The following is a 27,165-nucleotide window of genomic DNA, read 5'->3' as shown; positions in this document are numbered from 1 at the left end:
CCGATTTAGTCTGCATTCTAGGTGCTACACCTCATCTACATATCATAACCTTCTGTCATTTCCAGTAGGTCACTTCTGATCTCTAATAGTAACGCCACAATGGCTTTGTACCTGGCCCATTTAGAAACCAGTACTTCCACATCCCCACCAACTGGTCTCCATCCCAGACCCTCTCAACCAGGTCTTCTAAAACCTCCATTTGGGAATATGCAGCCATTAATAGTTTCCAGTTATGACCTTTTAGATCATTACCACTGACTTAGTCATACCTATCACAAGAAAGCAGATTATTCATCAGTAAAATATGGATAATAAAAGTACCTATTTCACAGGGGGGTATGAAGGTCAGTTTAAAGTACTGCATGTAAAATGCTGACCAGTACATGACACATAAGTGCTCAATAAATTATGTGTTCCTGTTATTAGATTACATAAGATAAATCTTTTACTCAAAATCAGATGTTAGTTCCAGTCCTGATAATAAAAGCAAGGTTTTTCAAGATAATTTGAAGAGCGACTAGTTGAAAGACATGAATGATTGATATAAAAGTATATGCCACATGATGAATCTGTGGCAACTACAGGAGAATAGGCAGAATCCTTGAAATACAAACGTCAGTCTGGTGTGAGAGCCACCCTCCTCTCAAAAGGGTCCCCATAGCAACCCCCCATTACATTTCACATCTCATTAGGCGGACAGATAAGCTAAAGAAAGTTATATTCCTTTATTCTCATGGAAATTAACATTTGATAAGATGCTTCAATGTGTACCTGAGATCCTAAGCTTATCATTCCATTCAGCTGCAAACTACATTTTATGTATAACATTTTAAACAAAGATGCCTACAGAGTTCTCTTCATCCTTCCTTCGGCTTCCTATTGGAATACTACTTGCCCCATTCTCCTGTGCAGGGTTATTTTTCTGGCTTGGCCCTAAAGGCATCTGAGTTTGCAAAACTGCTAAATTCTATCCCTATGAACTTTAAGTATTATTTAGACATCAGGAAAACTGAATGTTTTACGATCATGTTTTATGATTAGCTTTGCCATTCCAACAAACTACTAAAGGTGTATTATCAGAAAAATATTACACACTTCAGTAAATAAATGTTTTTTTAAAATTTTAATACTATCACAGGAAGGAAAATGAGTAAACAAATTATCATAAAAAATAAACTGTCTACTTCAGAGACCCCAGAATACAAAGAACTAAATTTTGTCCCATGGTCAATAACAGGCTCTCTCAAAGTTCAAGAGAAAGATTGTACACACCACATGCAGTCCCTATAGGAATTGCTTCTCACAGCTTATTTTGGAAAAAGAAAAGAAAAAGAATTAAAGAGTACCAAAAGGTAAAAACTGAGAACAGAAAATGGTCTTAAAAACATTTCCCTTAATCAGATAAATCATGCACACTCTGAAATAATTCAAATTTTAAATTGTTTCTTTCCAACTATTAACAGAGGTATAGGTTAATATCACCAAGGCGGAGTTTCTGGTAAGTTTATTGGCCCCTCTAAATAATTCTAAGTTTTCTTTTAAAAAGTAAACTCTTTCCCAAATTGCCACTTTCAAACGAAAATCGGTTAATAATGAAAATCATGGGTGATTTTAGACTTTACCTGATAAGACATAGTCTGGTAAAACATCTGAAACTCATAAATCACACATGACTTTAGTATACAAACCAAGCTGGAGGTCTTATATAACAATTTTTTTATTTTTTCATACACCAGATTTTTTGCTTCCACAGAGCAGAAAAACAGCCCCTCTATCAGGAAAGCAAAGTTTTTTAATCTAAGACTAATTATGGTAGACCTTAAATAATATACCTAGTATTACTTTTTGAATTACATCAGAATATTTAGTAAGTAATAATAGTTCATAAACTCAGAGTTACTTAAACCAACTTTTGACCCTAAATGGCAGGTCTATAATAAATATGAACTTTAAAAACTTACAAAAACTTGCTCTTCTTTTTTATAAATATGGAACCCTTGTATAATGTCTTTATTTAAAAATCTAATAAAATTATCACTTTTAAAATTCAAGATGAAAATGGAATGACTACCTTTTTTCCTCTTGGTCTACAGAATGTTCCCCTACCTCCACCTTAGCTTTTCACCAGAACTCTGTATCTTTTCAGATCTTTGGTTCTTTATGTAAGAAAGCATGGTTTAGAATTTTTTCTTCAACTCTGAATAGCTGTCCATAAAAGAGATGCCTCACTCTGTATGACAGACTCTAACTCCATCCACCTCACTACAAATACCTCCATTTCATTTCTTTTTTATGGCTGAGTAATATTCCATTGTATACAGAGTGAAGTAAGTCAGAAAGAGAAAAACAAATACAGTATGCTAACACATATATATGGAATCTAAGGGAAAAAAAAAAAAGGTCATGAAGAACCTAGTGGCAAGATGGGAAAAAAGACACAGACCTACTAGAGAATGGACTTGAGGATATGGGGAGGGGGAGGGGTAAGATGTGACAGGGTGAGAGAGTGGCATGGACATATATACACTACCAAATGTAAAATAGATAGCTAGTGGGAAGCAGCCGCATAGCACAGGGAGATCAGCTCGGTGCTTTGTGACCGCCTGGAGGGGTGGGATGGGGAGGGTGGGAGGGAGGGAGACGCAAGAGGGAAGAGATATGGGAACATATGTATATGTATAACTGATTCACTTTGTTATAAAGCAGAAACTAACACACCATTGTAAAGCAATTATACTCCAATAAAGATGTTTTAAAAAAAATAAAAAGAGATGCCTTTTTTGCACATCCTGCATATAAAATTCATACATCTAAGTTGTCTTCACAGTGGGTCTTATTTTCAAATATACATACTTATGTTGAATCAAAATTTTCCCATTTTGAACTTTCTAAGCAATAATACTGGGAAAATGCTATGTAGATCGCTAATGTAGTGTACATAATCACCACAATACTTCAGAAATGGGTTTGAGTCATTTCACCAACAGCTAATAACCATGGCTGGCATTCCTGGTAAGATGCTGTCTTGTTAGATACTGGACTTGGTCATTCGTTGCTCTCACTTTTAAAGAAGAAATGCCAAATCACAGTGATGCAAAAGTACAGGCTGATAAAACAAATACCGTATATTAATGTATGTATGTGGAATCTAGAAAAATGGTATAGATGATCTTATTTGTAAAGCAGAAATAGAGACACACATAGAGAACAAATGTATGGATACCAAGGGGGAAGGGGGGGTGTGGGAGGAATTGGGAGATTGGGATTGATACATATATGCTATTGATACTATGGATAAAATAGACAACTAATGAGAACATACTGCATAGCACAGGGAACTCTACTTAATACACTGTAGTGACCTAAATCGGATGGAAATCCAAAAAAGAGTGGATATATGTATATGTATAGCTGATTTATTTTGCTGTACAGTAGAAACTAACCCAACATTGTAAAGCAACTACACTCCAATAAAAATTAATTTTAAAAATACAGGCTGATGGATTTTTTGACAAAATAAAGGTCTGGAGTAATGTAGTAAGAGGAAAAGTAGAAGGAGGAGAAGAAGGGGTCGCCATCATCTCAACACCACATGCAGGGTATTAAACATGTGGAGGTGTCATGGTAGATATGTCAGCCAATTCATTCCACTCTCGCAAAGATCCTATGGAGTATTAGCATCTCCGTTTTACAGATGAGAAAACTAAAGCTCAGAGAGTTTGTAGTATAATGTCTAGTGCAAACAGCTGTTTGAGTTGGGATTCAACCCAGCCCTAACTGACCCTGAGATTCAGAGCCTTCATGTCATTCCATGAAGTCTCTTTGAAAAAGAGCATTACTTGAAATTGGCAATTAAAAGAGGCTGCAGCTTCCCGCCTGTGAAAGTCATCAAGTCAATCAAGGAAACTCAAAACTCTATTTTGCAATAAGGGTAAAGAGCATCTTATTTCCTCTTTCCTCTCCCTTAAGTAACTGTGTTAAAATCATCAGGGTTATTGTTAGTAGTGGAGGATAGGAGTAGAGAACCAGGAGTTTGGCATAGAGAGAGTATTCCCATGCAGACACAGTGAGAGTTAACATGGTAAAGTCAGTACAATTTTAAAAAGATTTTTAACAAGATCTCTCACTCTCTTTCTCTGTCTCTTTCTCTCTCTCTCTCACACACACACTCACACACACATATAATGCATTTTATTCAAAGAAAAGCTGTTCAAATTAATGTCACAGGATACTAATGTCATTAAATCTTACTAAGCAAAAGCTATTTTTTGGAAGAAACTAATTTTGACTCAAATTTAAACAAAGAAATATTCACATGAGTGTTGGAATAGGGAGGGTGCAGAGAGGAAATTCTTAATAAAAATTGGGAATATCAGGAGAGAGATAACCCTAGTCTAATAAGGGCACTGACGAACACATAAATATTGCTTAGCTGGGCAGGATATGGCTGCAAAGTAATAGTGATGAAAGTGGCATACTATGACACAATAAATATTATTCATATAATGAACTAACTAATTCAGTATAACATATTGAAATAATCTTGAGGTGGTAAGCGCTATTAGAGATTTGGATAAAAACATTCGATTTAAAAAACCCTAAAATGCTTTGCTTCATGTCTTTCATTAAACAAGTGACAATACCTGTGGTGTACAATGACTTGTTCAATCCATAACTAGTTAGCTGTCAAGCCTCTAGCCCAGTGCTACTTTTATAACACCCATCAAATCCCAGGAGAAGCCCCCATCATTAGTCCGCCTTCCCTTTTGTGGCAATGGGCCACCTGGTGGTAAATGTTTCTCTGTATTACTAAGAATTCTGAGGCCATAACAGACACGGCTAGGAACAGTGACTCGGGGAGCAACCAAGACCTGAACTCAGGAGATGCAGGACAGAGCACCTAAGGAATCACTTCTGCCCTAATTCTCACTAGACTTTTGCTTATGTATCTTCTCGACTCCATATTTCACAAGAGTAAGAGTCACATTTCATGGAAGATGCTAGCCTAGAATTAGGAAACAGAGAGGCCAACAGCATTCTGGTTAAACATTTACATATTCAAGATTATCAGAAATGATTACTTTAGGGATATTTATCACTGAGTGGACAGAAGAAAAATGACTTTAATGAAAGATGACTTTTTAAAGTAATTAGAGGGGACATTTTCATAAGAGGTAGTCGCAGTAATTAGGAATAAATTCATATATCATCTTGGGAACACCTCTTGAGAGACAGATAATTACCTGGGAAAAGTCTTGCTAGACGCTATCAGACTTTATAAAGCTGAACCAAATTTAATTATGTCAACCACATAGTGAAAAATAGAAGGAGGTTAGGAAAGAGCCAGTAAATAAAAATAAGACCATTTTAGGGCACAAGGTATTACCTGTATTTCGATTTTCCCAAAGGAAAGTTCTCAAATAGCCAAATAAGCAAATATACAAAAGAAAAAAAAAAAGAAAAAGTAAAGAAAAAGGAAACAAAAGAAGAAGAAAAAACATTTCTCTGAATAACCTGTAAGTGACAACTGGCAAAAATGAAATGAACAAATACAAACAAATCTATGGATTTTTGAAATATTATAAAGATTATATTCTGCTTATAAAAGCAGAATGATTCAGAGATAATAAAACAAATGCATATAAATTAATGAATTCAAAAACAAAATATTTTCAGTGGTTATGATCAGACTTCAAATGTTTAGACCTCTAAGAAAACTGCTTTTGGCTTCTTATTATTTTAAGATTTTTTTTCTCCATTTTATGACATTTATTTTCATAAGCACCTTATCTTAATTGCAACAGAGCAGTGAAAACGAATTTAAATTCTTCTCTGAGATCGTTTCCCGGATTCTGCTTTGCTGGTTCCTAGCTCTACTTGTTATGGCCTCATAGCTCCATAGAGTTTCATAATGTTGATTAACAAAAGAATTTCACAGAGGCAAAAACCTTTATTCTATTCACTAAAATAAACATTATTCAAGTACTTTATGAAAAAAAAAGATCATCCTCTTCATACATTTCATCCTGTCATGACAATTCATTGAGAGTTACCAATAAAGAGAATTTGTCCTCTGAAAATAGTTCAGAAACAAGAAGTTTATCATAATAACTAACAGGCTTGATTCTGAAGGTTTACAAGAGCCTAACTTACCTGCTGAATAAATGATAGTCATGAAAAGCAGGCAGAATATTTAAAAGGCAACGTGTTCCAAAAAGCTGGTATTTCATAATAATATTTGCTCTTCTTATTTTAACATTTTTCACAGGACCTTGTTCAGTTATGGGCTAAATAGTCTAAAATTTTGTAAAAATGTGGTCAATAACTTTTTCTTCTCTGGAGTATTGGATCCTTCAACAATCTTTAAATTAACATAGTGACATATGAAGAAATTTCCAAAATATTCGCAAAATATACATCCCATGCATTTATAGCCCATTTAACCTCAATATTTATTGCATCTGGTTAGAAACAAACACATTCTCCAATGCTTTTGGGAAAAAAAAAGGAAAGAAAACCACTAAGTAATCTATTATGATTTATATTCAGTTTCAATATACTCAACTTATAAAGTTCAAATAATTCTCTTTCTTTGAATTCAGCTTGGATATGTATATACAAGGTAATATACATACCTTGGGTGTGTATAAAGGTAGAATTCTTTCTTATTTTATGCCACTTAGATTTGGTGAAAGAGAAGCAAAGCATTACATTATTGTTTTACAGTTTGGACTTTGAGTTCCTCAGCTTGCTAATTCAAGTAGGAATTCTAAGCAGACGATGACCAGGCAGAGGATATTACTTTTAGAGGCTCACTAAATAAATAGCTGCCACATTAGAAAGAAAAATACATCAGAAGGTCATGACTAATGTTCAGTTTCCAGTGAGTGCTAGCCCAAGAACTCATGCTAGCTCCTGAATTTCATTTTGTGCCACAGAAATGCAATGCCCCATAGGAGATTAGCTGTGGTGCAGGCTGATGAACTCATAACTACTGTTTACCATAATAACAAATATTAAGCTTCACTGATGTATTTTTCAATTTTCAGTTAACACTGTAGTTCAAAAACGTATTGTCTCCCCAAACAGAAATTCACAAATGTTTGTACTTGATATTTGTTGTTTTACCTTTACAAGGACTCATATATTTTCTTGACTTCTGTTGTTTCACAAAATACAATTGTATACTTTGTTCTCAGAGCATAGGATAGTCCAGTTTTAAAAATCCTCATGGTTCAATTCAGAAAATTGAACTGACAGTTCAATTCATTCAATGAAAGTTTGGACACCTACCGTGTACCTGATTCTATAGCTAATGTTTAACAACTGGAATAGATTCGTGCTTCCTTGATGTAACCCTGCTAAAGGAGTTAATATGGTTACAAGGTCAGGTTATTTGAGCTTAAAAGGTCCAGGGAAAAAAAATCACTTTACTTTTGCAAAGCCTGAGTTTGACAGTAGCCTTGGAACACTGTGTCTTCCTAATGTGAAAGGGAGGCTCTTAGTTGCCTGTCTTCCAAACTACCATGTCCCTGTGGGTTTCAAGGGTCTAATATGTCTGCACTTCATAAAAGCATGCTTTCCCAAGCATCTCTGTGTCTTGTTGACATGAAAGAAAGCAATGCTGTGTATGTGTGCATCCCAAGGCCCCTTTTGGATCTAAATTTCTATACTGTATAGTATCCGTAACTAAGAAATAGACACTTCGTAGCTAACAATCATAATTTTTTGTTCATACATTTTAAAACTCAATAAACAGCCTGGGAAATTTTGTTGTAGTTTCCAAAACACCCATCATGGTGGTGAGTACATAGAAAACTCGCAAGAAACTTTATTAGATTGATTAAAAGAACATTTCTACAGTTTTACCTGAGTTCTAAAATAGAATTTCTGAGATTTATAAACCAATATAAATATTTAAGAGAGAGTACAGAGGCCCTAAAATGCTAAGCACCTCAGGACTTTACTTCAGAATTTTACATTATCAAGCCTGATTTTTTACTGTTTTCACACAGCTTAGGAAATAAATAAGAAAATCTATGTTTTATTTTATAGGATAAACTATATCCAGAGCAAGAATTAGGGCTCAGTCCTGTTAAGAACAAAGAAAAATTCACCAGATTTGCCAACTACATATTTCCTTTCAGAGATTAAGGAAAATGTAAGTGATTTAGGCTACGAATACATCAAATCATCTCTTTTCTGGTCCATACACCTCAGCCTTCATGGGTGAAGATCTCTCATGTACGTGACGAAGAGAAGGAAATCTCCACCTGTAGCAGGAACCCAACACCACTCTCTCAGATATTTACAAGATATGGGAAGTACAACCTTCCTACGTATCCATATATATATTTCCTGAAACAGGCATGGTCTATAGATATAGAGACTCTTTTATTAACATATGTCTGTTATACTACTATGGTGATTTTCCACATTTTGAATTTTTCATTTAGAAATAGAAATATTACCTTTCTTGCTTCTTTTATCATCTTCCGAATGGTTTCCTTAATTGTAAGTAGTTGTGCTCTTGGTGGATGAAAGAGGAGGTCAATGTGGGTCCCCCTTAAGAGTCCAGGCATCACATACGGCCAGCCCAAGTCAAGATTGGGAGCTTCCACATCAGACTCAACAGGCCAGTAAGTCCCTGAAGATGAGGTATCATCACAGAAATTATCAGTACCATGTGCTGTGCTTTGTGCCACTTTTTGAACATTTTTCAAAATATAATTAATTTCTTCCTCGGCTAGAAAGCCTGACACTCGTTCCTTGGCAAGAAATTCTTGGTATGCATCTAACCCCTGTTCAATCAGCGTGTCCACAGCTACTCGATACCATTCCTTGTAGTGAGGTTCAATGTAATTGTCTAATTTACACTCGTCATTCAAGGAGGAAAGCATTGATGAGTTCTCCATACTTGCAAACCTTTGACAATGGCACTTTCAAATGTCCATTCGTGCAGGGATGAGAGGTATCTGGGTATTTAAAAAGAAGGAAATCAAGAACAGTTAGAATTCTGTAATCAAATGTTTCATAATCCATGTCAACTGTTATTTTTACATTTACTCATAAAAATGAGTACCAGTAGCTCAATATGACATACATTTCATATCCAAAGTAGCAATAATAATACCATAATTCACATATCTATCACAAATAAGCTAAACAGAATCCCATTCACAGACTGCTAGCTGATATTCCTTTTCCAAGTTACCTCTAACTTTAGTTTCTCATCTAAGGAAATACACCTTCCTTCTCTGATATCCAGAAAGTCCATCCTTCTTAACTTTAATCTGGGATTACACATGGTGTGATCAGTTTCTTTTTGGTTTTAAAATATTTTAAAATAGAATTAGAAGAAAACCAATGCCTGGCCAGCCATTTATATAAATCTTACTGAGTACTTGTTATACCTATATCCTGATGAAATATAAAAAGCACAGAACACTTGTCTTCCAGGAACTTATTAATTAGATGAAGAGGCAAAATGTACACACAAAACTGTTTGTTACCACTTTGAACAAAGACATATATTGCTAAGGGCCAAAATGAATACTGTCTGTAGTCAATGCTTTCAGAATAAAAGCAAGTAGAGATCAATATGGAATAAAAGAGTTACAGATAGCCTTGCACAGGAGGTGGGTTTCAGCTGAACCTGGGGCAATGAGTAAGAATATGATCAGGTGGAAAGAAGGCATATTTTCATCCCACATAAAAATGTAAAACATAAGCAAAAGCACAGAACAGGTATGTGCTTGGTACATTCAGGAGTTAATTTAAAAAAAAAAAAAATCTTGGTCTGCTGGAAATGAGGATCCTTGTATTAGGGGTAGGAGATAAAGTTGAATAGACAAAATGGAGCCAGGTGTGGAGGGCCACTGGAGACTGTTGTGATTCAGCAAAACTCGTGTTTAAAACAATTAGTCTGGCAGTATCAGGGGAGTGGAGGAGAGACAAGTAGCTAGGAGAGTCTTTCAGAGTTCAAACTCTCAGTGAGGACGTGACAATAATATTCAAGTGATGGTTCAAAGCATGAACTCCTGAAATTTGATGGCTTGACAACATATAGGTGATAAAGAAATTCAGGACATCAAAGGCAATTCAGATTCCTCTTAGGAATTAAAATCTGCCTATCTGAGCTCACGCCCCATCCCTCATGCCCACAAAATGTTATCTGTTCCATAATTCCCTGCGTGAGATACTGGACTGGACCTTATCTCAATCAAATAAGGGACTTTCCAGGCTTCTGAAGTCAGGATCTTCATTGTGTGGATTCAAACAAAGTACAACCCTATGATGTGCTACAAGCACAAAAGGGCTTATTTGACCAAAAACATCTTTGTTAGTGGCCCTGCCCTAGTTTACAATTTTCCACTTCACTCAGACTTTTTGGTCTCAGGTTTACCAAAAATCAAATCTGATTTGGGAGGGTAACCCAGGAAGCCATCATCATTTATCAACTCCTTACCTGAAAATATGTAACAAGAATCACTACTCATAGACAGAAGTCATGAAGGAATGGACAATAAATAGGGCCGTGAGTTTTGCTGGGGGAGAAAAGATCAGAAAAAATCCAGCATATAGGAAGGCAGAGATGAGGAGTGAGGAAAATACACGGTACCTTACATTACTATTTTAGTGCAGATAAGCCTATGTCCATCCCTAGGCTCAGAGTTTTTACAGAGAAAATCTAGCAGTAATGAAAGCCTAAAGAGTAAATCTGATACAAAAATAAAAACAGAACATGTTCCTTTCGGTCTCCTGGAGGGTCCTCAGCTTGAGCCATAACTTGATCCAGGCCAAGGTGACTGGACCTGTCCCTGGGTCCCAAGACCATCAGGCTGTGCAATGTGGCATCTGAGTTCTGGGCAATAGTGTCTTCCTGCCCCACATGGTATTATGGTGGAGCCTTGGGTAATACACTCTCACTCCTCCATGGGCAGAAGGAGGAATAAATACCAAGCTGTCTGCTCGTGTGAGAGATATGGTATGAAGAAGTAAAATTTGTTTCTTTTATTACCTAATTACATTTAACTTAATCTATTGACATGCACCAGGAAGCCAATGAGGAAACTTTCATAAATGTCTCAGTCTTGTATAAGGTGCCATCTTCTTTCGAATGACATTTTATTTGAGTCCAGTGGTTCTCAACAGGGGAGATTTGACCCCACCCCCATCCCAAACAAGAACAATGTCTGGAGATGTTTTTAATTATAAGGATTTGTGGGGAGGGTGCTACTGGCATTCAGTGTGTAGGGGCCAGGGATGCACAGGACAGCCACCCATAGTAAGGAATTCTCTGGTCCAAAATGTCAATAGTGCCAAGGCTGAGAACTCTTCATCAAGTTGCTCACTTCCCATGCATGATATCATACTACTAATTGATGACTTTTTGGTGTTCATTACAGTTCTCTTTGGCACATAACACTCATTTTTAACAAAGAAATAAGGTTTTTATTTGCTTGAGAAGATCAATCCATTTGATGAAAGTATAGTTCCCTAAGGTTTAGTGAGGTGTGGTTCTCATTTGATAATTCCAGTCCATGAAGGGACAAATATCCAGTGATCACATGAAAATCACACAGATTATTTGTAATTGTTAAAAACAGTAGGTAACTGCTGATTGTTCATAACAATCCCAAGTTTTTTGAGCACTCATTTTTAAACTTTTAAAATTTAACTTTTGAATTCCTATAACTTGTGATGTTAACTGCCTATGACTTATCTGGAAATTAAAATGCATAAAGTGCTTTAAAAAACTATATTAATTTCTGAGCTTTACCTACGCAAATATATACTCTGCAACTATAAAAAATTTATTCTTGAACTATGTGTAAGCTGAGAAATCATAAAGATCGGAGAGATTAGGAAAGTAAAATAAAACTAGGAGGATAAACTGAAAAGTTAATTATGAAGGAAAAAACAATTGAAAATGAGAAAAAAGCAAAACACTACAGGACTAATCAAATAGCAAAGCCAGAAATGATGCAGAAAAACACACCAAAGGAAAAATGCAACAGCCATAAACACTGAAGTTGAGATATGATTTATAAGGGTTAAGAAATAAATACACTTGATTTGTCCTGCTGGAGAGAGGCTATCTTTCAATGTCTAGAGATATCCATTTATTGCAAGAGGTATTTACAAGGGATACTTGTAAAGGAGCCATCTACAAACAAATTTTAATGGAGGAGAGCAAGGTAATGGCACCTACATAAACTGCTACTGCAATAAAATAGCACCAGTATTTAGTTATAGACTTAATATAATACTTTCAAGAGTTCAATTATTAAATATTGGAAGGGCTATAATTGAGGATAAAATGAATTGGGTGTACCTTTAAACATACAAAAAGCATTATTTAATTCATAACCATTAAAAACTCCTAGAAAGTATATTCTTTCAACATACAGGATAGAGTTAATAAGTAGAGAAAAATTAAATCTCGCCATGATATAAAAGCTGAGCAGAGTGCTAGGCTCGGCTGCTATTTAAGTAACTCACTCCAGAAAAAGAGCCTTGGAAAATACATGATTCAAATCCAGGCCCCCAAACCACTACACACTGCATTTGATATCAAACCTTTAGTGTAACTTGCGGGAAGTATAAATTCCAAATGTTAAATCTGTAAATACAAAAGCTATAAACAAGGTATAAAATAATAGATTTCAGTGCATGGGCCACTCTGAAAAACAGTCTGGCAGGTTCATTTATAAAACTGAATATAAATACGCAACTAACACACGAGGCAAAAATTGCACTCCTGGGGTTGATCCCAGAGAAATGAAAACTTATCTTCACACAAAAACTTGTACATGAATGTTCATAGCAGCTTTATTCATAATAGCTCTAAACTGGAAACAGCTCAAATGTCCTTTGCAGGTGAATATTATACAAACTGTGGTACCCTCATACCACGGAACATTAGTCAGCTATACAATGAACTAACTTCTGATGCCTGCAGCAACCAGGATGAACCTCACGAGAATTATGCTGGGTGAAAAAAGCCAACTCCCAAAGATTCCACGCTGCATGATTTCATTTATAAAACAGTCTTGAAATGACAAAGTTATAAAAATGATCAGATTAGCGAATGCCAGGGGATAAAGAAGGGGTGGATGTGGCTATAAAAGGGCAACAAGGGGCATTTTCATGGTGATGGAAACTTTCTGGATCTTGACAATATCCACGTCAATATACTGGGTGTGATACAGAATGACAGTTTTTGCAAGATGTAACCGAGGGAAACTGTGTAAAAGATAACAACGAATTCCTCTGTATTATTTCTCTCAACTTCATGTGAATCTACAATTACCTCAAAACAAATTATACTGATGAGCAATTTCATCTGCCTTGAATAGAAAACAAAAACAAAAACAACACATAGCTGGGAGGGTGAGAGCTTGTGTGCAGGCTCACACCACCAGGTTCAAAGCCTGCTTCCCAAATTACAGTAAGTCCCCTACATAACGAACCTTCAAGTTGTGTTGAAGATGCAAACGTGGGTTCCATCAACGTCAGGCATGAGTGAAATTGCAGCTTGCCCTCTGATTGTGTTAGCTGGGTACCTAGGCTAACTTTGTTGGACTTACAAACAAATTGGACTGAGGAATGCACTCTCGGAACAGAACTCGTTCATATGTAGAGGACTTACTGTATTGTGAAGCTCTTGGACAAGTGACCTATGTCCACAAGCCTCAGTCTGTGTGGGTTACCGAATGCAAGTTCATGTTCCTGACCCCCAGTGAGGCCAATCAAACTGAAACATCAGAGTTTGGAGCAGAGAAAGGCTTATTGCAGGGCCCAGCAAGGAGAACTGGCAGCTTGGGTGGCTCACACTCAAAAACCCCAAGCTCCCCACAGGGTTCCAGCAAAGCATTTGTAAAGGCCAGGTGAGGGAGGGACATCTCAGGGAATGTGACCATCTGATGCACAGTTCTCTGATTGGTTGATGGTGAGGTACCAGGGTGGTGTCACAAGCATTAACAATATCAATCCTTAGGCTCCAATAGGTCTAGGGACTATGTGGTCATGGACATCAAGTAGTTACTTTCTTCTATTTGGTGGTGGTTTTTAACATCTGAAAAACTCAGGAAATATGAGATGCTATTATGGGGGGGTACTTCAGAGAGGAGCTAAAGCAGAAGATAATGGGGGAGGGGTCTGTCCCAGGAAGGCCCCATAGGGTCCTGCTCAGTTACATGTTAGTGGCATTAGGTCATTCTAAGGAATAAATGAGGTAATACCCTTAAAATATTTAGCTTTTACCATAATTATTATTATACTACTCTTCCTATTTTACGTTTTAACAATCTGTTAGAGTATAAACACTATAAAGATACAAAAATCATTTGTTCACAAGAGTCTTTTAGGATTCAAAAAAAGGTAGTGTATTCTGTCATCCCATTAACAATGTTATGCACTGTTTTGTCAACTGCAGTATTAAGCAAACAGCCAAACCTAGTCTCCATTTGTTTATGGTTTCTGATCTAAGAAAATTCATTGAAAAGACTTCTGAAATAAGAGGTCAGTGAAAAAATGCTCCAAGGAGAAATTACAAGCTTCTTAAATGACAGATAGTCTGAGGTTATGATTATTTCATGTGCAAGCAGCTGGCCCCAAATCAGGACTTTGACCGAAAAATACCAAACACATCAGAATTGCCAGTGTCTTTGAGGTCCTTTTCCCAACTTCCGTCTGAGGCTGTTTCTATTCAGCTATTGAATGCTGTTATGAATTCAATTGTGTCCTCCAACAAAATATGTTTAAGTCCTAACCCTCAGTACCAGTGAATGTGATCTTATTTGGAAATAGGGTCTTCTTTGTAAGAGACAGGACATAGACAAATACACAGGGAGAACTCCAAATGAGGACAGAATTAGAGATTGGAATGCTAAGGATTTCTGGTAACATCAGAGCTAAGAAAAAGCCACGGACAGACTAACCCCTAGAGCCTTCTAAGAAAATGAGGTTCTGAGGAAACCTTGATTTCAGACTATTAGCCTCTAGAACTGTGAGAGAATAAACTCTATTGTTTCAGGACAAAATTTGTGGTAGTTTGTTATAGCAACACAAGGAAGCTAATATAAACACACATAGGATTGTCTTTATTTGTAAACCTTAAAGAATATAAAATAAAGGAACTTAATAAAAAATTAATTTACCCTCCACAAGTAATTTCAAGTGTTTTTCTAGTTTATGTGGTATTATAAAACCAGTTCTCTGACATAACTTCAACGTTAGGCAAATTTCACTAAGGGACATTTTATAGTCTTTCAAATATTGAGGAAAAAATGCCTCATATCACTCTTTCTTGGGGCAGGGTGAGAACTGACTCTATGATGTGTATCAAAATGTCTACTTACAGAAGATGAGAAAATGTTTTATAAAGGATTGTTTCAGAACATCCCTGTCTTATAAAATCATAATCTATGGTAGACCACTGTTCAAAATCATATATCTCTTCTTTGCTCAAATTTGTACTTGCCAAGATAAGTTTGACTCTGATTATCAGAAATTTAAGATGACAATTAAAACATTAAAGAAGTTACTGTTAAATTAAAAATTCACTGTAATACTGAAGCTGCCAAGGACAATCTGATGTCTAATTTTGGCATCCAAACGTATTAGGAGATTCTAAGCTGGCTTCATAATAACACTTACAACAAAATGGTCCAGTATCCAATAGCACAGGTCACAGGCTTCCACAGAGCAGGCCAAGGAATACGTGCCTGCGTGGCACACGCAATCAGAGCGTGGGTGTAGATGTCTCCATACGTGGGTCACCAACAGAATCACCCATCTTATCAAACTCATGAAAAGCACAAAACTAAGCAGCTCCAACTCATTTTATAAATCCCAAATGAAAATTCCATTTGCTCAATATCTAATCATTTATTAGTTTCCTTAATCTCTTTTAATTGGGGATAGAATGATGATCACTTTCACATCAAAATAATTGCAGGGTTTGTTTATATTGGCTGTTCTTCAATATATTTGCACCCCCAGTCTAAACTATAGTTCAAATGTAAGAAAATAAAGGCCACCAATTTATGTTAATGACATTAAAACATAATCATTCACTACCATTTGGAAGGATTTATTGAGTAATTCCTGTAAAGAAATTTGTAGGAAAAAGAATAAACACTTTACTGAGAGAACATATACTTAATAGTCAAACTGCAGAGGATTACTCTATGCATGGCTTAAAATGCAAGAGAAATTAGAGTAAAATTACTCTGACCAATATCTAACTTGTTCCTGAACTGTGTTTTATTATGATATTAGTACACCAGAAGCTCCAATGGATGGAACAAGGTCATCCTGATGGGTTGTAACTTGTGCCAAAATGCTCCATCTCTGCCTGGTCCTGATCAATGTGTGTAACAAGCATTTGGACCAATAAATAGAAAAACATTGATACAGTTTACGGAATTGAACAATAGCATATATATTAGATGCCAGAATCAATATTCAAAATGAATTCAAAATGATCTTAAGTAGTGAAATATAAATTTATTTAAATTTAATGAATCAACTGGATAGGATTAAACTCAATAAAATAAATTTTAAAGTTTGAATTTACATTTAAAACTAGCTATACAAGTATAGGATGGAGGAAGGTTTGGGAGCAGATTATGTCATAAAGAATAGTTGAATAATTGGAATGTTTAGTCCAAAGAGAACACAAAGATAGGCATATTAGGGTAGTCTTTAATTACAAGAAATGGTGAAGCAGAATTATTTTAAAGGCAAGTGACAAATCACAAGTTGGCTCAGTGACCCAGAGTGGGAAAGACGGCCCAGGATTTGACTTCTGCTCTGCCACATACTGGTTGTAAGACCTAGGTCTTCATTATTTCAGGGCTCCAAACCGCGTGTTCCTCACCACGAAAATGGGTAAAATAACAGTACTGATAGCAAAGGGTTTCTATAAAGACTAAATGAGATAAAAGCTTTACTCTATATCAGCCATAAAAACTGCTAAAAATGGTGACGTAGTCATATAGGAAGGAGTTTTATTTAGTAATAAGGCTCTATTTCTCTCTTTCTTACTGAGAACCCTCTTTCTGTATGTAATCAAACAGAGGACATATTTTTGGATAGAGTCCTATAATGTGTCACAAATTGGCTTCCCGTGGGACCCTTTGCTTAAAATTTTAAGATGATACCTGGGATACCCACAAACTCATGAACTTTGTTTGGAAGCAAGGAAGTGGTTAGGAAAGCGTTTCTTAGTCAGGTGTAACAAAGACCTGCCTACTATGCCCTGTCCTGGATTCTCCAGAGTCAGCCTTCACAGTTTAGCTTCATTTTTTTGAAGTTAAATAAACAACATTATACACAAATGCAAAACAAATGAACAAAAAACCCAAGAAAGTCAGAAGGTGTCTCTAGTAGTTTTAATAGCAGGCAAAAATGCTTCTGTTATGATGCTATATGGACAACAAGCAGGCTACCAAACTACATAAGAGCAAAATTATAACTAAAGAAAATTCATCCAAAACCAAAAGGAAACACACACATAAAAATGAGAGTGCTTGTCTTAGAGTGGTGGTTCTATGGGCGATGTTTTAAAACTTCTTTACACGTTTCTGTATTTGCCAGATGTGTATCAATGAATATGTATTGTTGGCACTGGGGAAAAAGAAAGTTGATAAAAGAAGTATTCCAACAGTTATTTTTGACTTTAGAATGTCCTCCTCTTTTTTTCAGTCATGTGTTAAGTTGACTGTAATAGGTAATTTAAAACTCTGCATATAATAATTATTAGACTCTGCAGCCCAATAATTATTACAAAGCAACACATGAAAAAGTACAAAATGTCCAGAAAATAAAGCTATGGTCACAGGGACCACAAAGAAAAAAATAAAATTAAAATAACTACATGTGGTTAACGAGGTCTTAGTAAGTAGCTCAGAGATGCACAGTGTCATCCCCAACTCTCAGGGGTCAGGACCAGAACCAGGACAAGGAGTGCCACAGCACTCGTGGCACCTGTTATCACATCTGATGCATCAATCAAAGGCCTTATTTGCTATACCTCCTTCACTAGACTAGGAGCTCTGGGATAGGGGAGACTCTCTGTTTAGCACACTCATTAATGCTCAGGATGGACATAATTGTTAAATAATAAGCTAATCACATACTGCCTTAATAACTCAAAGTAAGAGAACGAGAGTTGATTAAAGTATGATAGGCCAAAAAATGCCGAAGTATAAATTTTTTTATAAAACGATAATACCCATGCAGAACTTTTAAAGATTGAAGCAACTACTTGTTTATATTAACTAGAGGTTAATTTTTTCATAATACAAAATATTACCCATTTGTAAAGCACTTTTAAGAAAATAATTAGAAACCCAGTGACTGCTGTAAGTCATTAAATAAATCTAGAGATCTCTATCAAAAAACACAAACACTTATTTCAAATGAGCACTTTGTCAGGAGAATGGAGATGTTATCAAGTGTCACTTGGGGATTCTAACAAAAATTTTTCTTACTTCACTCTATATGACAGACTCTAGGTCCATCCACCTCATTACAAATAACTCAATTTTGTTTCTTTTTATGGCTGAGTAATATTCCATTGTATATATGTGCCACATCTTCTTTATCCATTCATCAGTCGATGGACACTTAGGTTGCTTCCATGTCCTGGCTATTGTAAATAGTGCTGCAGTGAACACTGTGGTACATGTCTCTTTTTGAACTATGGTTTTCTCAGGGTATATGCCCAGTAGTGGGATTGCTGGGTCATATGGTAGTTCTAGTTTTAGTTTTTTAAGGAACCTCCATACTGTTCTCCATAGTGGCTGTATCAATTTACATTCCCACCAACAGTGCAAGAGGGTTCCCTTTTCTCCACACCCTCTCCAGCATTTATTCTTTGTAGATTTTTTGATGATGGCCATTCTGACAGGTGTGAGGTGATAGCTCATTGTAGTTTTGATTTGCATTTCTCTAACGATTAGTGATGTTGAGCATCCTTTCATGTTTTTATTGGCAATCTGTATATCTTCTTTGGAGAAATGTCTATTTAGGTCTTCTGCCCATTTTTGGATTGGGTTTTTGTTTTCTTGATATTGAGCTTCATGAGCTGCTTGTATATTTTGGAGATTAATCCTTTGTCAGTTGCTTCATTTGCAAATATTTTCTCCCATTCTGAGTGTTGTCTTTTGGTCTTGTTTATGGTTTCCTTTGCTGTGCAAAAGCTTTTAAGTTTCATTAGGTCCCATTTGCTTATTTTTGTTTTTATTTCCATTTCTCTAGGAGGTGGGTCAAAAAGGATCTTGCTGTGATTTATGTCATAGAGTGTTCTGCCTATGTTTTCCTCTAAGAGTTTGATAGTGTCTGGCTTTACACTTAGGTCTTTAATCCATTTTGAGTTTATTTTTGCGTGTGGTGTTAGGGAGTGTTCTAATTTCATTCTTTTACATGTAGCTGTCCTGATTTCCCAGCACCACTTATTGAAGAGGCTGTCTTTTCTCCATTGTATATTCTTGCCTCCTTTATCAAAGGTAAGGTGACCATATGTGTGTGGGTTTATCTCTGGGCTTTCTATCTTGTTCCATTGATCTATATTTCTGTTTTTGTGCCAGTACCCTACTCTCTTGATTACTGTAGCTTTTTAGTATGGTCTGAAGTCAGGGAGCCTGATTCCTCCAGCTCCATTTTTCTTTCTCAAGACTGCTTTGGCTATTCAGGATCTTTTGTGTTTCCATACAAATTGCGAAATTTTTTGTTCTAGTTCTGTGAAAAAATGCCATTGGTAGTTTGATAGGGATTGCATTGAGTCTGTAGATTGCTTTGTGTAGTGTAGTCATTTTCACAGTGTTGATTCTTCCAATCCAAGAACATGGTATATCTCTCCATCTGTTTGTATCATCTTTAACTTCAAAGTTTAAAGTCTTGTGTTTTTCAACAGAAATAGTGATACAAATTAGCTGTAAAGCATGACTCATTTCACCTCTGTTATTAATGTCAGTTCTATTATTAAATGGATTTATTTCAGCAGGAAGAAAGGATTCATTCTGTGTTTAAATGAATTATGATTACAGACGTTTGGTATATCATTAAGGTGAAACTGGCATGGACTATATATTCCAGAGCAGCCCGGAGAAGTTTAAAAATCCACATTTTTTTTTTAACAACGTGATAAAACACAGCAGTGTGAGGCTTCAGATTATCCAATAAATTATCCTGTTACAAAGCCAGATTATGGTTTCGAGGATTATGTAAATCTCTCCATTCTAAAGGTACGTAAAACTTGCACGTGAGTCACTTGGTGGCCGTCTGGGTTATCAGACCGACTGGGGTGTCACAGGGCTTGTGCTCAAGTGACCCTTATTTTACTTAATAACGACCCCAAAGCAAGAGGAGTGAAGATGGCAATTCGGAAACGCCAGAGAGAGGATGTAAAATGCTTCCTTTGAGTGAAAAGGCGAAAGCTCTGTACTTTTCATCAGGAAAGAAAAAAAGGTGTGTGCTGAGGTTGCTGAGATCCACGGGCTTAGTCAGTACAAGACTGGCACTTTCTTCTAGATACCTTGAAATATTTACGAGAATGTGTCTACTTTAGGAAGAAGCTAGAGCCATGTGGCTGACAGGGTCTTGGTGCTCCAGCTGGGTGTCAGGCCTGAGCCTCTGAGGTGGGAGAGCCGAGTTCAGGACATTGGTCCAGCAGAGACCTCCCAGCCCCACGTAATATCAAATGGCGAAAGCTCTCTCAGAGATCTCCATCTCAACACTAAGACCCAGCTCCACTCAAAGACCAGCAAGCTACAGTGCTAGACACCCTATGCCAAACAACTAGTAAGACAGGAACACAACCCCGCCCAATAGCAGAGAGGCTGCCTAAAATCATAATAAGCTCACAGACACCCCAAAACACATCACCGGATGTGCTTAGCTAGCTATATCACAGTTGAAATAAAGTGATCCTCTTTTATTTTCTCCCAGAAATTCCCCCCAAAAAAATGTGATTGGAAAACTAGCCCATGCTAGTTCAGCCCTTATACTGATTTCTCACTATGCTTCTTCATTGGCTCCTCTAACTTGTTTATAAAACAACTGCACACATAGAAATTAATCAGGTCTAAATAAAGAAACACATTTTTAAAATGTGTAAAATGCTGCTGGATTTGTATAATGGATTCTAGGTCTTGTGGATTTCAGGGAAACAGTAACCTGAGTTCCCTGTGATCTCTCTTTGTAACTGTGCTTTAATCTCTCTGACCGTGGTTCTAACCTGGGAAACTGTAATGACAAGCAATCCCTACAACAATGTACATTTTCAAGTGGAAAGACCCTGGCACTGTTCTGAAGGTGTGTTATCACTGGTTACATTATCAAAAGCTATCTTCTCTGTGCTTCAGTTGTAACCATCCTCTGTACAAATCAAGAAAGTCATTCACATGGAAAGTATACAAAATAAACAACTATTGAGAGTGTCCCCCAGATAATGGTATTACTATGCTGTGATATTAAAATCAAAAGTAACAATTTGTTTCTTTAACTCAAATCATTAATGATTTCATCAAGTCACTTACTCCACATGTGATTTGTGCACACACCTACTTAAGATGATCTAGGGCTCCTGTCCCAAATTTCTGGGGAATCATATTTGGGATCCAATGGCCTTGAATAGATTTTATGCTCTTTTCCCTTTAGGTTTCTTGTCCTAACTCTTCTACATACAAGATACAACCTGCTAACTGGGAGTAAGTCTACTCTATAAACAAAACACAGGATTTAATATAGTTTGAAGACACTGTCTTAATAACAGGGCTCTGAATTAAGGCTTTGAGGATGTACCAGATGTGACTGATTTCTCACGGAATACCTTTAGATGTGAGTGTACAAGAACTGGCCAATTGCACAAACAAATGCTTTTGTAATAAAGCACTTTTCATGTTACTTTCAATGTTTAGAGGCTGATGTTTTTTGCCTCACATTAATAGACATGGGAATTGTAGACATAGGCTATCATTTCAATTTTCTTTAGTATCATTTTTCTATTGAGATTTTAAAAAGAAAGATTCAATTATATGTATAAGTGGTCCCTTAGTTCTTTTGACCTGTGACTTTTTCTGCATTAGACACTGACACTCAAAGTAACTCTTCTGTGATAAATCCAGTCTTTAATCCATCAACTAAGAAATATTTCAATTTACTGCCCAGTAAGGCTGTCAGCATGTCAATATGCAGTTTCAAAACATCGTTACCCTCTTTTTACTGTCTTATTTGCACTCTTATTTGAATATTTTATTCCAACTTGAACTTATAAGTTTTTGAAAAATAGATAAATGAAAGTCTCCATGGTAGTGATAAAATGCTTATCTAATAAATGGAATATAATCAAGGCAAAGACAGAAATGATTGGATATGCCAAAGGAGACAAATCTTTAGTTTTAAACAGATGATCATTATACACCTGTTCCATTAGGAAGGAAAAGAACAAATTTTTAAATGCATAAAATGCTAGAAATGTATTGTTAAATATTGTATTTAACATTAAAGTGTAACTGGCAATTTTATTTATATTTTGGTTGTCAGAGAATAAAATTTCCCTTGTAATGTGTTTTTTTGATATAATTTGATTTTACAGATTTTTAGAAACATATAATGTACCAAAGTAGAGACCTGTACTGATGGAGATGACAGATGGAAATGAAGAAAGATAAATAAATAAATAGGTGAACAAATGGAGAAACAGAAAAACAGAAGTAGGGAATGGGAGGGCTGGACAGAGAAAAGATGAAAGGTGAGGTAGCAAAAGAAAACAAGAGAAAGGATGAGATGGAGGAGCAAAGAAAGAAAGAGAAGATTGAGGAAAAGAAAGAAAAGGAGGAGAAGGAACGAGAAGGGACAAAGAGAGGCCAAAAAGGTTAAATGGACAGTAAGACTGGAAAGCAAAGGAACGGTTGAGACTGAAAAAAAACCCTGAAATCATTGGGAAACACCGTCAACAGTTCCTTACTCTGAAAACACCTTACCCTTTTTTTCACTTTTCTCAAACCAATAATTCAGGAGTTACATTTATTTGAGAAAAATACATTTTTTAGAAAACATCAGGAAACAGCTATTGAATGAGTCAGATGATACTGAGTATTTGGAGCAACGCACTGTTTAGAAGTGAAGCCATCATTGCTTGTGCATGTATATAAAAGACAGCCCAGACAGACATCCCATGGTGAGCGACTCTATTACAGCCATTGAGGTGGAAGATGCCGCTTTTTAGTGCTCTGAAAACTGCCTATTCTTCCCCAAGTGAGTAATGCTTATACAATGTGAGAAGCAACGTGATAATAAATAGAGAACTAAAACCCTTTGAAATGAAAGTTGGACAATAGAAGTGGAAGTAACGAGATTCCAGTGATACCTTGGGGAGACCTTAGTTAACACTATTTTATGGTACCCTCAATTAAAAGCAATCACAGAATTTCAGAGCACAATGGGATAAACCAGTGATCATGTATCCAAGCCCTTTCACACCAGTGAAAAACTTGAGAGGTTGAGAGAATTTAAATACTCCGTTCAAAATCACCACTAAATCAGGTCTGCTAATGTTCAATTTCACAAATGATTAATGAACATATACAATATCTGCTGAGATCTTCACAGTATGAAGGAAATACTAAGTAAAGGGACCTGATCCATTAATATCTGTTTGTACTTATTAGGTTCCTAACTGTGAGCTTCCTGAGATCCAAGAACAGGATCTTGTTACCCTTACATTTCCCGGAGTAGAACACATTGCTTGGTGCATAATTGTCAATATATATATGTTGAATGAATGGATAGGGCACAACAGCACAAAGTTATAACCTTTACACAACATGACTGCACAGCTTTTGTATAAACTCTTTAAAATAGGCCACTGCCTACTGGCTGTCATTTATATACATGCACATGGAGGTTACACCAGATCCTATGCCAGTACTCAAGAGGCTGACCACTACCACCACCTTACCTTCCCCAAGGATTGGCAGAGTCTACAAATTATTTGACACATAGCTCAAAAGATAAATGGCACGTGCCTTTTGGGGAACATCTGGGCTCACTCCAAAGGACAGTGTAAAAATAAAACAAAATACAAACTGGGTAGTAATTAGATGTCCCCCGAGGAAAAGTTCCGCATATTAAGCCATGATCATGTGACTCAAGCACTTTGCAATGTAGATGTGTCCAATGGGTGAATATCCCTTATATTGGTATCATCTCTCCAACCCAGACTCATCTTCCTGACAGCATCACAGCTACTCAAAACATCTTTTACCTCCCTGATCCCCCGTCCCTACCTCCTACGCATGCTAGCATCCTGACTCCTTAAAAACCCTCCTTCCCAAATGGAAGCCAACTTGCTCCCATTCAAGTTCACCTCCACACATACCCTTTCTACTGGAGCCCACCATCCCCCCCCCAACCCCGTCCTGTGTCAGCTGCCCACAGTACTCATCTCCCATGATTGGCAATGCCAATCCCCATGGGTTCCCGACTCTACCTTGTGGGCTGGGATAGGTACCGCAAACAGTGCCAAAGTCCACTGGCCCACCTCAGGAGGAAGGAAGAGTCATCTGAAGGCTCCAGAAAATTTTCTCAGAGAAATTGGTGGTCAGTGGATTTAATTCTTGATGGAGCTTAGGTGCTATTTGTATAAAAGTTAACCCATGGAACCCCTAAAATCCATCATTTAGAATTCTGTTTCCATGGTGTTGGGGGTTGTGGAGTGTATTCTGATTTTCAAATGATAAATTCACCAACAAAGTTCTAAAATACACTTCACTTCCAAATTAGATATAATTAAGTAATCAAAAGGACATTTTTAACACTGTGTTTAACAGATGCTGTGAAATTGTGAAACATCCCTGGGACACACATACTCGGCAAGTTACAGAAGGAGACACATGAACTTACCTAACTAGCTAAACAAGGGCAACTTGTAACTTTACAAATAATTAGTTAAATTAAGCTAAGTGTGGGGCCTGTTCAAAAGGTCTCCTCCAACCAGATTTACATTACAGAAGAGGCCTGATTTACTGGAATCACATTTTCACTGCAAGATTCACAGGGCCCTGTTACATCCTGGAAACTCACAGGTGTATAATGTAATGGAACCGGAAGCAAGGAGGTGAGTTGTTTCTGGTCAGTAAGTCATGGTCAAGAAAAGCTCCACCATAAACTGTAAAGGGTCTGCTAGCAGGAGGGGATGTACTAGAAAGAATAACCATCCCCCAAAAGTTTAGTCAGTTACAGTTAAAGTAACAATCTCCAGAGAGTAACAACAAAAAACATCACTGAGTCAGCAGCAAGAGGTGTGGTTTGTCTCCATGTACGCAACCCCTTTCAGCAGTTGTTCAATGGGTGATACTTCCCACAATACATTCTGAGCGTCTGGGGTCTAAAACGTGCCAGCTTGAAAGGCAGGATCCACCCAGCCCCTAAGGCAGGCTCTGCAGGGTGCCGCCAGCATCCTTCACAGGCATGTACACCACGTGTGCCATAAGCTCAAAAGCAAGGGGTGAAATTTGGACTGGATGGAGTGGGGGCCTCTATCATGCTAGGAACTGCAGGAAGACAGGGAGAAATCAAACAGAACCAAGACCCGCCTCACCCCCACCCCATCCGGATCCACGCCACTCTTGTTCTTTTGTTATTTTGGAAAACCGAAAAGACCAGCTTCCTCTTCTGAGCCCCTTTCATCCCTGTTCCCTTTCGTATTTCTTGTCAGGACTGATTCAGCCTCAGTCATGGATTTCCCTCGGGCTCCTGCCTGTGTTTGGGATGAGAAAGGGAAAGAGCGGAGGTGCCTGCTGGTAACCTAGCATTATGTCTATCAAGTGGGAATCTGGAAAGGAGCTGCTGGATATCAGCGTCTGGCCTTGACTGCTGGCTACCAGCCCCACTCTTTCCTAGTGTTCTGGCCTCCTTAGCTCTAATCTCCACTGCTGGGGCTGAGACGCTATAATTTATAAGCACATCCCTCCGGGCACAGTCTCCATGCGGTCCTGTGTTCCCAAATCTCCAGTCTCTTCCCTATAAAGCATCACTGTCTCTTCACATACCCGTGATTCCAACTACTAACATACATACATTATCTTCCTCTTCACCCCACCCCCCCCCCCCGGCCATATAGGTAATAATTCTCCCAACACGACACAAAGAACAGACCTAAAGTCTCCATGTGACTTTCCAGGAGCAATCCCCTCTCCTTTTAAGGCCACCACCACCCCGGAGCAGTGGTTCTCAAAATCTGATAGGAACCAGAATGACCGGGCGAGCTAATCAAGGTCACAGACCCAGGCTCAGGGGAACTAAAGTTTGAAAAGCACAAGTCCGGATTAATCTGAGAGCAGAAGTGGGGTCGGACACAAATAGGAGAGTGTGTCAAGGTACAAACTTTTATTTTCCCTTTTGAGTTCTGTTCCCCACGCTGGGTCTAAAGGACACCCACGCCCTGTGCAGCCGCGGTCCCCACCTTTTCCCAAGCTCCCCTCCTCCATCCAGCCGCCTTCCTCCCAAGGAGGCCTCCAGGACTCTCCCCACCGCCGACCCCAGAGCCAAGAGGAAAATGATCCAAAGTACACCGCGAGCGGGGCCTGTCCCTCGGGCACCGGAACCCAGCTCGCCTGAGACTGAACTTTTCAAACTTCCACAAGACTGAACTTTTCAAACTTCCCAACTCACTCTTACCCACACGCTAACGAAAGAAAAGCAGATAAAAGCAGGAGACTGAACTCTGCACGCCGGCGACTGTCCGATCCCGCGCGCGCTCCCCGGGGAGGTTCGCGCCCTCCTCCTGGCCGGCCCCGGGCTGGCCGCGGTGCCCGCCCCTGTGGCCCCCCGCCCGCCGGGGAGGGGAGGGGAGGGGAGCCAGGACCCCACTTACCGCCGGGAGCGTCCCGAGCCGCGCGCAGCCGCGCCCGCGCCAAAGGTTTGCGTCCCAGGAAGCGGAGGTGCGGAGTCACCTGCGCGTCAGGCGCGTAGGGCAGCTCGGTCCTGCCCGGGCCGCGCCTCCCGGGCCCAGGTGCCGAGCCAGCGAGGGCGGGGTGGGGACGGGCTGCAACAGGTCCCAAGCCGGGTCGCACCGAAGCCCGCGCAGCCAGCCAGCGCCCCGGAACCTGTCTAACTCAGACCTCCAACCCTCGGCCCTCAAAATAGAAA

General features: G+C 38.0%; 1 protein-coding gene across 2 annotated transcripts in view; it reads right to left on the bottom strand.

Annotated features, from left to right (window-relative positions):
- The window catches only part of FAM83B (family with sequence similarity 83 member B), an 88,584-nt gene extending 61,633 nt beyond the window's left edge, over nt 1-26,951 (bottom strand). For both annotated transcript variants that reach the window (XM_061195176.1, XM_061195177.1), the window contains exons 1-2: nt 26,891-26,951; nt 8,472-8,975 (exon numbers count right to left, since the gene is read on the bottom strand). In XM_061195176.1, the coding sequence (XP_061051159.1) occupies nt 8,472-8,915 (444 nt within the window). In that variant the 5' untranslated portion in view covers nt 8,916-8,975; nt 26,891-26,951. The remainder of the gene's footprint in view (nt 1-8,471; nt 8,976-26,890) is intronic.
- Between the last annotated feature and the right edge of the window lie 214 nt (nt 26,952-27,165).

This window comes from Eubalaena glacialis, chromosome 7 (genome assembly GCF_028564815.1).
Source record: "Eubalaena glacialis isolate mEubGla1 chromosome 7, mEubGla1.1.hap2.+ XY, whole genome shotgun sequence".
Lineage (NCBI taxonomy): Eukaryota > Metazoa > Chordata > Mammalia > Artiodactyla > Balaenidae > Eubalaena > Eubalaena glacialis.
This window is presented reverse-complemented; position numbering and strand designations above follow the sequence as displayed.